The 14,292-nt window shown below is 43.7% G+C and overlaps 1 protein-coding gene across 1 annotated transcript in view; it reads left to right on the top strand.

The window, feature by feature from the left end:
• The window catches only part of RET (ret proto-oncogene), a 112,945-nt gene that overhangs the window by 70,602 nt on the left and 28,051 nt on the right, over positions 1-14,292 (top strand). Inside the window, exons 7-9 of the mRNA XM_050960732.1 lie at positions 7,143-7,401; positions 11,028-11,153; positions 12,102-12,212. Coding sequence (XP_050816689.1) covers positions 7,143-7,401; positions 11,028-11,153; positions 12,102-12,212 — 496 coding nt within the window. The remainder of the gene's footprint in view (positions 1-7,142; positions 7,402-11,027; positions 11,154-12,101; positions 12,213-14,292) is intronic.

Raw genomic sequence — 14,292 nt, forward strand, 5'->3', positions numbered from 1 at the left:
TGGCCTCATTTTCCCCCATGTGTAAAATGGAGATAAGCAGAGCTTACTGAGGTGTATATTACAGAGCCTCATTTTGCTAGGTGCTGTACAAACACATAGTAAGGGATAGTCTCTGCCTCTAAGAGTTTGTGAACTAAATAACAAAACATTGTGACCCTCTGGATCACTGTCACAATTGTATATGATTACTGCTTTGCCACCATCCAGTCTGTGTGGCTTTAGAAACTAGCACCAGGTAATTTGGAAGCAGAGTATTCTGATATGATTATCAAATCTGAGTCTTTGAAATGAAACATGGCACTTCTGAAAGTGAGCAGTGCCTTAAAAAAATGCTTCCAAGCTTGGCTTCATCCTCACTGCATCTGTTCCTTCCCAAAGTTTGCAGCAGATAGTGTCAGCATTCCCACTTCTTTCCACAGAAGCAAAAAGGTGGATTCTACCCATCAGGTGGACATTGCCACCCCTCCTAGGTGGGCTTCTCCTGGTCTTCCTAGCTCTGATAGGACAGAATTTCCAGTTGATCAGCCAAGCGCTTGTCCTTGGCGAATGGTCCTAGCACTTGGGGTAGGGGAGGCTTGAGAAGTCAGAGATGTAAGGATGTGTTTTCCAATATACACATAGCTCCAACCAAAGCCTTGTCAGACATTAAATGGAAGTGAGCTATTGTAATGCATAAAGTAAATATGATCTTGTCACAGTTACTAGGTGAACTGCACCTCTGATGTCTCCTAATCTTGTGGAGGTCACCCACTTCCAGGTCTCAGCCTCTAGCCATCACTTGGCTCAGGCTGAAATCCCCTGATTCTCTGATATGCTGGGCTGCTGTCCCCTGGTACTAATCACGATTACCTAGCAGGGCTGACTTAGGCTCATACCCTGCAGTTGTCTTCCCTCCAGGGCAATGACAATAGTAACCAGTGACCAAACAGCTCCTTAAAGCAAAGATTTATTTATTTAGAACAAAAGCATTTGAGAAAACAGATCTTAAATCAACTAAACACACCACTCTAGCTTACCAGGTGTTTAACTATCTTCCACATGGGCATTCTAGGAGCACTGTTCTCTATAGACTCTCTTTCAGAGAGCCACTCTCTTTCTCAGCCTGTCAGAGCTCACTGATGCTCGCTGGACACCCCTAGCCCTTTGAGCCCTTTGAGCTGGCAACTCCTAGCAGAGGCAAAGCAAGAGTTAAAACAGGCGATAAAAGACATTTGAAGCTAGCAAACAGACCCTTTGTATTTCTTGACTATGCCTATGTTTTGAATTGGGAAGCCACCATTCCCAAAGTCCCCTATTAAGCTAGACCAATGCATTCATGCAGGAAAGTCGCATACAGTGTTCATAAAATTGTTACATGTCAGTATTCGTGACATTATTATAGATTATGACGTAGCAACTCTGCTTCTGTTAAAGGCCCCATATTAACATAAATAGAGCAAACAAATAGTTCCCTAGGTTGTTCACTGGACAAAGCCTTTTGGACCCTAATTAAAGTGAATTGTAGGAAAGAATGACAATGGAAAAGGGTAAAAAAAATCAAGTGGAGAAGATACTCCTACTGCAATATGTTAATGGATTTTCCCTAGATAATGGCTAGTCAGTAATTAATGTGCTTCCTAATTTAACCATCATTTCGGTTTAATCACCATCATCACCATTAATAATGCTTTCTAGTAACATTTCAAACAGATTGACATTAATCAGTGGTAAATTACAGTGAAATTCCTGTGGAACATGCATGTTAATACTAAACTAGCTCATTAGAATGAATGTTGTGGAAAGATGAAATGTTTCCATATTCTAAAACCTTGTAACAAATAGAGACATAAGAGGTCCTGTGTAGTTGTAACACAGCAGTGTTGATACTAACCTGTTTTGTTTTGTTTTCCCATTGTGAAGGGAACTTAATAATCAGATGCCTTACTTATCTTTAAGCCTCTGGTTAGTCAAGGAGAATAATAAAAGAGGAAAGCAAGATATATTATGGTCTAGATAATACTAAGTCCTGCCATGAGTGCAGGGGACTGGACTAGATGACTTCTCAAGATCCCTTCCAGTCCTATAATTCTAAGGTTATCTGGCTTTACATTTAATTTTGATACAAATTTTATACTCACAGAATGTGCTGCTGGATTGGCAGCTTTTGAGACTGCAAAACAGGCGCCACACAGATAATAGTAATAGTTAATGGGCATCAGGCAGGGTCTGCAGTTATCATCCGAACAAGTAGAGGGTACTTCAGTCATTGGGCTCTTTACAAAGAGTGCCAACCAGGGTCCAGACTGTGGTGGTTGTCTTTATTTGTGGCGATTGTTCCTTTTTGTTTGATGCTTGAGATTTTCCTGTCTAGTCTTTCAGACTCTGATCCGTGAGAAACTTGCATGCAAATGCTGTTGCCCTTTTGGTGCTTTTTGTAAAGAAGCACAATCCTTCTAGTGTTGCATTGGCTTTTGTAGTGGCAGATCGTGAACCTCTTACTCTCGGTGGTGAGCATTTACTCTCACTAGCAGCTCCATTGAAAGCAATGGGGCTAGTCAGGGGAATAACTGCTTAGTCATATGAATAAGGTGCCCTCAATCTGGCCCTTAATAGCTAGAGATGAACCTGAGCCACATGTATCTGAATATTGATCCAAGCTACTCCTAAATCCAGCAACGTTATTTTCTGTGGCTCCATCTTGGGCTTATCTCCATTAAAAATCACTGTTCCCAAGCATAACAAATCAGTACAGAAAGGCAATGTGTGGAAGCCGCAGACTTTTCATTGTGTTGAGACCATTGAACATTCTGCATTTTAAATGGAATTCCCCTTTCTAATCTCAGCAGCTTCGTTTCCTGACATGTAACGGTCTCGTTTCACTGGATGGCAGTAGTAAGAGGGAAATGTTCTGAGCTGTGTGTGTGTGGAAGCTGTGTCTGTCTGTGCTTGCTGAATTCTAATTCCCAAAGAGATTCTGTTATGAGGTTTGGGGGGGGGGGGATCAAAGCAAGAATGGAAATGATTTTCTCAGTCAGTGAGGTATTATCCTCTCACTTCTGAGAGGTGGATTGGAAGGTTTAGTGTGGTGTGAAATCAGCCCAACTTGATGCTAGCAGCTTAGTTCCTAGAGAATGGCACTCCATGCCATTGAAGTATTATGCATAATTAACTATAGTTAGCCTGAGCAGTGAGGAAAAGTACAGAGCCAAATGAATATGGAGGCTGAAAAATCTTTCACTCTAACGAAAACATGAGTGTGTGTTAGTTAACCTTCCAGCCAATGCCATTTGTCCATTTTAGCAGCCAAATGAATGGATTAAAGGAGCATGGCCTGGCAGAACCTGTGCACTGCATTTAGCTCTTCAAAGGACTTAGAGCCCTGTCCTCATTTACTCAGACAAATGATGAAAAATATAGGCTGAGATTTTCAAAGGCAGTTGGGCACCCGCTGCCACTGAAATTCAGTGGAAGGGGGCACCATAATCCATTACCAAAACCTTCCTAAGATTACCTGGTCTTGTACCCCTCTAAATTAATTTTTCCCTTCCCATCATTTCTGGAAACCAATATATTTGTGTCTTAATTGATGGCTCCTCTTTTAATACCATCTTGCTCCTTGCCTGAATCCTGCCCTGATATTGGGTCACGTTACTGCCAATTACTGAAGTATTTTCTGAGTAGGTAGCAGCATTCCCCGTAAATCAGAAGTGCTGTCTGTTTTTCTGCCTGAGTCTAGTGAGGCTGCACTGCAGTATGTTTGAGGTCATCAATGTTTCCACTAGACTAATTTTTATAGTGGTATAATCCTGGGACAGTAACACCACGGAAAGAACCATGCAGATAGAAACAGCTTCTTTTTCTTTGAGAAAGTACCTCGAGAGCCCCTCTATTGCTTCCCTTCTTTATGGTACAGAGGAGACCAAAGCTGCTGTGGGGCTGCACTGAGGGAAACCTGGCTGTGAAGGGTGCTTCTCCATCCCCTAATGATCTGTGCAGTATTTCCCATCCCCTTCACAGGAAATCTCTATGGCTGACAAGCTGTGTGGAGAAAGTGAGAATGGCTTGATGGGAGAGGAACAGACAAGGAACACCCAGTGTCCCCTCCTACACAGGCTGGAGTCCATATAATATCTGTGGTTAATGCTGCTTGGAGTGGCTTTAATTTTCCCCTGCTGAGTTCTGGAACCACTGTGGTAGGGATTGAAAAACTAAGACAGTGACAGTACAATATGACATCTGCTGTGCTGTCATTACTAAGAGACTTGGTTCTAGAAGGGGACTGGAGGGGCCTAAAGCTGCCTTGTGTCCAGCCAGGGATTTGAGAGCAATCTCAGCCTTTACTCTTTTTACCTCCACCCCCTGCTTGTTTACTTGCCAGTTCTATGGCGTAGAGGAGAGAAGGCAGCCCACATCATAAGCAGCCTCACTTTTGGAATGTTTTATTCCTCTCTTGTGCATTCTTCTGCCAAAAAGAAACACATGGCCCTAAGTGATCAGCCAGTGACATGAATTGAAATAAAGAAATGTAAAAGCAGTTAAATGGAACCTTCCTATAATAAGATACACTCCTAGAACTGCTGGAGCTTTCTCATTAATCTGAATCCAAGAATGACGTTTCACTTCAGGAAATGGATTTACTTAGATCTATTTTAAAATAAATGCTAGAAGCAGCATTTATCAGTGTGTGCTAAGCACACCTAGCATAACTTTAAAGCACATCTTAAGTGTTTTAAATTTAAGATGACCCACCACAAATCTCCCTCCACCCTTACCATTACAGTTCTCCCCATAAACAAAGCAAATGCTGTATTGGTTCTGATTCAAATCTAATTAAAATCAATGGAAAGACTTAGATGGGTTTTGGATCAGGTACCATATGAATTAGATAGGATATAAGGATTTACATTCCTGTGCTGTTTAGATAAGTAGTTTCAGAATGTAGAGTGTATATACTACTCCAGGCAGAAACTCCAACAACAATAATCCTCTCCCTGTTTTCATTTTAAATGACAATGCTTAACTGCCACCAGCAAATTGAAAAAGATGAGGTCCTTCTTTCTTTAGAGACTTTCGGATGCTTCTGTTGGCCAGAAACTTCTGACCATAATATTGTGCCACTCATATCTAAGCAGTGAATAATTAGAACATTAGAAAAGTGCTTGTGTAATTGCTTTCCATTAACTTTCTGTCTTCCTTCATTAAGAATGTTATCTCTTCAGTTTTTGGACTAATTATTGCATTGTCCTTGTTGCACAAAAATGTTTTACTGTCTAATTTGAAGTTTCAACCTCTTGAGAATGACGTTTGAGGTTATATAACTTTCAGAAACTTTTGAGTTTTCTTAGAATAAAAAAAAAGTTACTTGTCGCCTGCCGATGAATATATTGCCCTGAGGTCAGATAATTTAAATCCATTATAATCTTTCTTCTGAGTGGTAGAAAATGTGGCCTTTTAGCTCTTCCTTCCTACCTTCATTATTATTGTTTATTATTTTATTTATACGGAGATCCAGAGTTCCTTTGTTCTAAAGCATCCTTACAAACACTTACAGCCCCAAGACAAAAAGCCTGCAATCTAAACAGGCAGACACAAGGTGGGAGGGGAAACAGAGCAATGAAATGACTTGACTCTAGTCATGAAGCAGAGTTGGGAATAAATCCAGGTCTTTTGACTCCCATTCCAATACCCTGCCCAGTGGACCACACAGCCGTGTTTGAAAGGGTCTCCATTTTGTGCACACTAAACCTAATTACACAGTTGCCTCATGCCTGTATAGGGTTTTAACATGCACCTATTTGCTTAGCTATACAGCAGGGACACTTTTCAAGTCTGACTTTGAAATAGAAACTTCATTACATCTCCTGGGAGCTCTGATTGCAAACATTCATTTATTTGGCTCCTTTCTATAAAGCCCAATAGAAAAGGAATAAAAAATTGCTTTTTTGGCCACACTGCAGTTTTTTTAAACCAAAACTAAGTCATCTGGAAAACTTTATAATAATTATGCTGATTCTGCTTCATTTTGTGTGTGTGTGTGTGTGTGTGTGTGCGCGCGTGCAAGAGAGAAAGAGAGAGTGAGCACTATACTTTCAATTCTTAAGTCATCCATAAAGTCATCGCAGTTTAGTAGTGTGATGGGAAAAAAAAAGTCTCCATGAAATTTCCATTAGGGCTGGGCAATAAAGAGAGGGGAAAGGGGAAATCTGTGATAGTTTCAAAAACAGTTTTGTTTAGGAGGTTTATTAGTTTATTTCCAAGTTAGGAAAATAAAAATGTCATAATTGTGGAACCTGAAATATTTCTACCAGCTCTACAGCTTGTGGAAAAAAAAAATTGGAAAACTTTACAAAATGTTTCAAATTTCAAGATTAGAAAAATTTCAATCAATTCTAGTTTCCACATCATGCTTCTAACACAGACAGGGCCCGATTCGCCTCCCACTCACTCTGAGATGTGCCCATTGACTTCATCAGCAAAACCAAGAGCAGGATCTGGTCCAGAAACTCTAGCACATGCAGTATGCTTCTGTTAATCTGTAGAAAGAACATACCTATTTTAAACTGAATAACTTGTTTTTGTTGATTCTCAGAAAAGACATAGATATTGGGGCCTGAGGTTGCCATAGTTTTCCACTCAAAAGTCCTGTTGTTGTCAATGGGAATTGTGTGTAGATGAAATGTATGACGTTTGTGGCTCTACATGTGAATAGACACTATGATATCATCATTATAACTAGTATCCCAGTGTTTTCTAGTGAATTCCTTGTAGAGGATCTTTGAAAGAAACATATTTTGGCTGCATGGAACTGGATACGATGACGAATGATGGTCCGGTGGATGGGCAGTAGGCTTGGATTTGGGAGACTTGGGTTCAAATCCCTGCTCTGCCACAGATATTCTGTGTGACCTTGGGCAGGTCAGTTAGTTTCACGTCTGTAAAGCTGGGATAACGCTACTTCTTACCTCACAGGGGTGCTTTGAGGCTCTCAGATACTATTGTAATGGGGGCCATGTAAGAACGGTAGACAGAGAGATGCTGACTGTTGCATGTATTTAAATAGCTTTAATCATTGAGAAAGATTTGTAGGGAGCACAAAGTATCATTAATGATACCACTTTGTTATTGTTGTTTGTGATCTCGTTGTTGTTGTTGTTTGAGCCTAGATAGGTAAAATCTGCATCGAAAACTGCATGAAGTTCTGTGGAGTAAACATCACCTACAGGTTGCTGTCTCCCAATGCCAGCTGCTATGCTGTAGGGATACTTCAGGGCCGAGAGGACAAGTATGGAAGCCTCTATGTGAATGACTCCTCTGTGCTACTCAGACCTGAATGCAAAGAAATTCAATACACCATTGTAGCCTCAGACAAGCAGAGTAAGAAGCATGCCAAAACCCAGCTCACTATTACGCTGGAAGGAACAAGTAAGTACTTGAGGTGGAGCGGGGAAAAAGGTTGTGAAATGTCGATATTAACACTGGATCAGGAATTATGGATACTCACTGATAATACTCTTTAAAGTCTGTGACCAAATAAAGGAAGAAACGGGTTTTCTTCCAGACAGGAGAGAAGGCAGCTATCTCCCTGTCTCTAATGTCAATTAAACATTGTGGAACCAAAACAATGGATGCCCCATTGACACAATCAACAAGAGGATGGGAAGGCAAAGGATTAGAAGGACTTCAGGAGGTCATCCTGACTTTGGGGAGTTTTAGGAAGCAAAAAGTTATTTTGACATCCATCACTTGGGGGTGATGGAATGCAAAGGGAACAGCACCCTCTGATTGTGTGAGTGATGGATCCTCCAGCCTAAGAGACTGAGGCCACTGATAGATTGTTGCAAGTGAGGAAGTTGCTTAGGAAAAAGGCTGTAGCTTTCTTAAATTAAGTTTTAGTCACTAAAAAGCATGTGCTTTGTGTTTTATTTACAAACTGGCAGTTGCCAGACACACAGTGGCCTGGATGGCCCTGTGTTGCCAGCAGGCCCCTTTCTCTCAAGGGCGGGCCCATGCTGCATCACACAGCCCCCAGCCCTGGAACCCCTCCCCTCAATTCCCTGTAACCAGAACTCCCCCGGACCTGCTATGCGCAGAACGCCCTCCCCCGCCACATATGCACAGCATCCTGCATGCCACCCCCCTTGCCCAGTGCCCCCTGCCCACAGCCCCATCACAACTGCCCAACACCCCCCACAGAACCTCCACTCCCTAGTGCCTCAACACACACAGATCTTCCCTGCCACCTCACAGTCCAGCACCCCCAAGAAACCCACTCCCCACTGCCTGCCTCCTGGCCGCACTCACTGGCCCTGCTGGGAGGTGACTGTGTCTACTGGGCTGAGTCAGCAGCACATCCAGATCTGGTCTCAAGGCCGGGAATCACTCCGGCCCCTCAGGAGTGGCACAATCAGCCAAGCCAGGGTCTGCCCAAGCCGGGCTCTCTCAAGACACACTTGCCTGGAGGGGCTCAGTTAAGCCCCACACACTGTCGTCCGCTCCCCCACCCCCACCTGGCTGAGACTTGCCAGGCTTCCGCACCAGTCCCAGGTGGTTCAGCTCCGGGGAGACAGGTGGGGCGCCATAGGTGATGGGAAGCAGAGGCTCCCTGGAGCTGGAGGTGCACTGGGTCCAGCTAGGGGCCTTAGAGGAGCTGGCAGGTGGGGCCAGGGGATGGAGAGGAGCCCTTGGCCTGAGGAGCAAGTGATTTCAGTGGGCTGGTGAGGTCTCGGGACGCAGTGGAACCGGAGCAGGCTGGGACCCCTTCTGAGCATGGGCCTGGCTCCATGGACCCATGGTGACACTGGACAGTGTATTTGATATACATGTATCCCTCTTCAGTTTTGTCATTGCAAAGCACTTCCATGTCAGACACACTTTTCTCCTTGTTCCTTCTCTAAATACTCATGCAGAACATGAGTTATAAAGATTTAGGCTTGTGCATAGAGTTGAACACGTGCTCTGACAAAGGGCAGTAAATTAGCCATTTAGCAGCCTCATAATATTCAGTGTAGACACTGCAGTCCTTCACTCTCCTGGACTGAAGTTTAAAACAACAAAGTGTTCGAAAATGCACACTGGAGGCACTAAAGTTATGTTAGATTAGCGGTGGGAAAACTATGGCCTGGGGGCCACATCTGGCCCTTGAGCTCCCCCTGGGAAGTGGGGTCTGAGGCTTTCCCCACTCTGGTGCTCCAGTGGCACATCCCTCCTCCGGCTCCTATGCGTAGGGGCAGCCGGGGGCTCCGCACACTGCCCCAGCAGCTCCCATTGGCCAGGAACTGCAGTCAATGGGAACTGCAGGAGCGGTGCCTGCAGACAGGGCAGTGGGCAGATCCATCCGGCTGCGCCTCCATGTAAGAGCATAGGAGCCAGAGGAGGGATATGCCACTGTTTCTGGGAGCTGCTTGAGGTAAGCACTGCCTGGAGTCTGCCTCCCTGAGCCCCTCCCATGCCCCAACCCCCTGTCCCAGCTCTGATCCCCCTCCCACCTTCTGAACCCCTCGATTCCAGCCCAGATCACCCTCCTGCACCCCCGACCCCTCATCCCCAGCTCCACCCCAGAGTCCAAACCGCCAGCCAGAGCCCTCACCCTCCCACACCCCAACTACCAATTTTGTGAGCATTCATGGTCTGCCATACAATTTCCATACCCAGCTGTGGCCCTCAGGCCAAAAAGTTCGCCCAACCTGTGTTAGATGTTTCTCATTTTGTTGTTCATACTTTAATCATTGTCAGGCTGCTTAAAAGACAGGCAAGGGAACATTACAAAAACAGGACTAGACAGCATGGTAGCACATGTAGTCTATATTAGGGATAAGTTCTCTTCCATTTGTTTCTTTTTCTGTACTTTCCATTTATTTAATTGTGTATGTCCTTATGGTAGCCTCAGAACATGTAACCCATGACTCTGCTGAACAAAGATATTAGTGTGAATTCAGATGGGCTTGTTTATCAACAACAACTATTTGTATTGTATCTATTTTTGCTGGTTTAGTCATTTTACCCAGCCTTTGCCTGTACTTAATATGATACCACACTTGGTTCATTGTAGCAAAAGCATCAGGGATCAAACTTCACAGAAAAGGGAAGATCTGTGTAAGTAAAACTGCGTAACATCTCCCTGGATCACAAGAGCTGATTGGGACTATACCAAACCGTTCAGTACTCTCTAAGAGAATTGTCCGTGCAGAACAGTTAACTCCCAGCAGTTGATTGCCCCTGTTCCTTTAAGTTATGTAATAATGTAACCTCAGAAGTTAAGTTTTGGGGCAGACTGGGGAAATGGACACGGAGGATCAGTAGTGCTATTCCTCCCGCCAGAATTTTTTGCTAGTTGCAATCAGAACCTCTCCATGCCACCTGCTGTTTGCTGGCCAGTGTCGCACCAGCCCAAACACCAAGGTTCATGCCTTCACCAGCTGTTTTTTTCTGAATCCATTGTTTGTATTATAATTGGTCTGTTAGTGCAGCGTGCTGCTTTTCTGTAATTCCAGCATCATGCCCAGGAATCAGAGAGAGCAATGCTACTCAGGGCCAGCGCTTCCATTAGGCGACCCTAGGCGGTTGCCTAGGATGCCAGGATTCGGTGGGCGGCATTTTGTGCGCTCCCTACTGGGTGCACGGGAGCTTCTGGTTCCGCTCCCTTCACGCTGCCGAAGAAGGACCTTCTGCCGACGTACCGTGAAAACAGTGGTAGGCAATTGAGCAGCTCAATGACTGCCGCTGTCACCTGCGGCATTTCGGCAGAGGGTCTTTCTTTGGCGGCGCGATGGGAGTGGAACCGGAAGCTCCCACGCGCCCCATGGGGAGCGCACAAAATGCGGCCCCCCCTGAATTCTGCCTAGGGCACCAGAAACTCTGGCGCTGCTCCTGATGCTACTGCCACCACGCCTTTGATACTACATAGGAAGAAGATACATAGCCTGGGTCTCTCATTTGTAATCTAGAAAAAGGAATTTTTCCGTTTTGGAACCCAGCTGCCCTGCATATGTATTCACCTCTATCAATCCATCTAGTGACACCTCACGCTCTCTTGCTTCTGTTCCATGCAGTTATTAAGAAAGAAGAGGACTGCCCTGAATCTTGTGCCATTAATAAGCACCGTGCTGAATGTGAGGAGTGTGGTGGCATAGGAGTGCTAACAGGAAAATGCCAGTGGAGACAGGGAAGTGGAAAAGGTACACACTTATGCTGCGTAATTGGCCAGCTTGTCAGCTGATGTTAAATTGGCACAGCTCCATTGGCTATGGTGTAATTGGGCTGATCTGTTTCAGCTGAAGAGCTTCCCAGGGTATTAAACCACTCAGAACCTATGGTATAAATAATACACAAATTAAACCTGCAGAAGGGAGGAGATCAGAGTTAAGGGGAAGTCTTCATTAATCCAGTCCCTGAGGCCTACCCATCACAGCACCTGCAGGTACCAAATTAGCAATCACTGGGAGTGCAGAGAAGAATATGGCCTATGGGATGCAACGTAACCCCTTGCAATCATAAACTGAGTTTGGAACAGCACAAGTTCTACAAAATCCCACCGGTAGATACTGGCTGGTACAAGAGAGGTCTCAGTTGGAAATTGTTATCCAAAACTTGAGAATGTGTGCTCTGTAACACTTACAACACATTGCTTATGTGACAAATGATGATATTCTTAAGTATTCCATAGCAAACTTGATGCTTTACTCCTGCCCTTCCATAAGTATCACAATTTCCCTCCAACTATTTGTAAACTTATGTTCAATCCCAGGCTTGTGAAAATACATTTAAAGAGAGATCATCCGTTTTTAAAAGCCAAACTTTGTACTCAGGATGTTTCACCTACCTTTGTTGCAACTAACGCCTAAGATCACCATAGCTGAAACTGACAGTGCACAAAGGGCTGTCAAATGCACCAAGTAGATAACCTGAAAACCCACACACTTTTTGATCGCATTCAGTTATCATCATCTTGCATGTTAATTGTAAAAACAGCAGGTAAAGAATTTGTAGACAGAAGTTTGATTTTTTTTTTTAAATTTGACAGTGTTCCCTGTGCCTCAGTGTGTCAACATGCACCAGTAGAGTGCAATGAACTTTTCTTCAAAGCATTTTGGTATTTGGACTGTTGTGTGCTTGTATGTTTATAGGAATCACCACAAATTATTCTACCTGCACCCCAAGCATCAGGACTTGTCCAGATGGCACCTGTGACATTATAGAGAGCAAAGATCCCGCGGTGTGCCCCCAAGATTGCACAAGTATGGAGTGTTTTAACATTAATATCAAACATAAAATATACTGTAAAATAATAATTGGTATGTTAAAGCTGTGTTTGGTCCAAGTTCTGCTTTCTTGTTTCCAGATCCTTTTTAAAACAGTGCATACATTAAACACACACATCTATATTACAGTGTTATAGCTGATGTTTGAGTTGTGCAAAGTTCAGAGTTATGAGCTCAGTCTTCCACCATTTAGAGTCAATAGCCAAACTCCGATTGAATTCACTCAGAGCAAGATTGGATTTGTCTACATTGTGCCTGCATCAGCTGAGGGGCAGCAGGAGCAACTTCTAATGTGCACCCACATGTTGCACAGTAACTGGCCCAAGGAACTTTAGTGCACTCCAGCAAAGTCCACATGGGCCAGTTAGTGCGCAACATGCTGGTGCATATTAGAATTTACACCCCAGCTGATGCAGGCTAAATTGCAGTGTAGACAAGACCTCGGTAAATCTAATTCTGCTTGTGAACAAAACATAAACTTTAAAGTGTCAGAAATGCTTAAAGTGATCATAGATATTTTACTATCATCTGAAAAAATCTTCACTGGTGATAAGTGGAATCAGCTGTCAGTTTACAAGCAGCAAATGATGTGCTCGAGGCTGCCTCCCTAAAATCTGTAATGTTCAACATATGTAATGGCAGATAGTTTGCTTGACAGAAGGCTGAAAGGAGTTTTTTTAATTATTAATCTTATTCGACAATAGAAGCAGGCACGTAACGCAAGCTTTCAAGATGTCATGTATGCTATCTTGTTAATGCATGAATTGAGAATGTTGTTATGAGTTAGCAGTTCAGGACACAGGGTTGGTGCTCACAGCCAATAAGTTCCCAGATGGAGAAATTAGTGCATTTGAAGAGTTCAGATGTGCTGACAAAGAACCCTTATCTCAGCTTTTATTGGCAGAAGGCATTTCTTTGGCAAAAGCAAACAACGTATAATAAAATCCTGAATGTTGTAATGCCAAGTATGTTGTGTACATAAGACAGCTGCTAAAATATTTATTTTTATCATTCATCTATCATTTTGATAGGTAGGCACTTGGCACTTAAATCCCCAAAATTATACATACATGCATACCCATATGCACATATTACATATGCCGCTTGCAATGGGACCCTTCCAAAAAAGCTAAAACAATTGGTTCTACTGTCGTCACCATCAAGCACAGGCAACCTATTTACGTACTAAATAAGGTCATAGAATCATAGAAGATTAGAGTTGGAAGAGACCTCGTGAGGCCATCTAGTCCAACCTCCTGCTAAATCATCCCAGCCAGGGCTTTGTCAAGCTGGGCCTTAAAAACATCTAAGGATGAAGATTCCTCCACCTTCCTAGGTAACCCATTCCAGTGCTTCACCACCCTCCAATTATCCAACCTAAACCTCCCGCACTGCAACTTGAGACCATTGCTTCAGGTTCTATCATCTGCCACCACTGAGAACAGCCTAGCTCCAGCCTCTTTGGAACCGCCCCTTTTCAGGTAGTTGAAGGCTGTTATCAAATCCTCCCTCATTCTTCTCTTCTGCAGATTAAATAAGCCCAGTTTCCTCAGCCTCTCCTTGTAAGTCATGTGCCCCAGCCCCCTAGTCATTTTCATTGCCCTCCTCTGGACTCTCTTCAATTTGTCCACATCCTTTCTGTAGATGCCTAAGTACAGTATGTAATTACTTTAAATATAATAGTGGAGATAATTCTAAACGGTGGTGGGTTTTTTGTCAGGGCTGGCTGTGCCATGTGAACCCCATTAAGAGGTTCTGAAAGATTTTCACTGGACTAATCATTGCAGGTTCATCTGTTAGATGAGGTTCTACAGAGCCTGAACTTCAAAGAAAATCTGGGTACAAGATTCAATCTTGTTTACTTACTTTAGTGTTCAGTGGTAGTGTAAGCATCCAACATTCTCTGCTCCTATCTAAACTGCAGTGTTTGTTTTCTGATCTTCTGGAGCTACCAGCTGGTCACTCTCACATCTTTCAGCTTTGGGGAGGGGTGCTGGGTAAGGGCCCCAGTTTATAGGATCTGAAGGCAGGGCAGAAAGTCCCTGCCCTCCATCAG

The sequence above is a fragment of the Gopherus flavomarginatus genome, chromosome 6, assembly GCF_025201925.1.
Source record: "Gopherus flavomarginatus isolate rGopFla2 chromosome 6, rGopFla2.mat.asm, whole genome shotgun sequence".
Taxonomy (NCBI): Eukaryota; Metazoa; Chordata; order Testudines; family Testudinidae; genus Gopherus; species Gopherus flavomarginatus.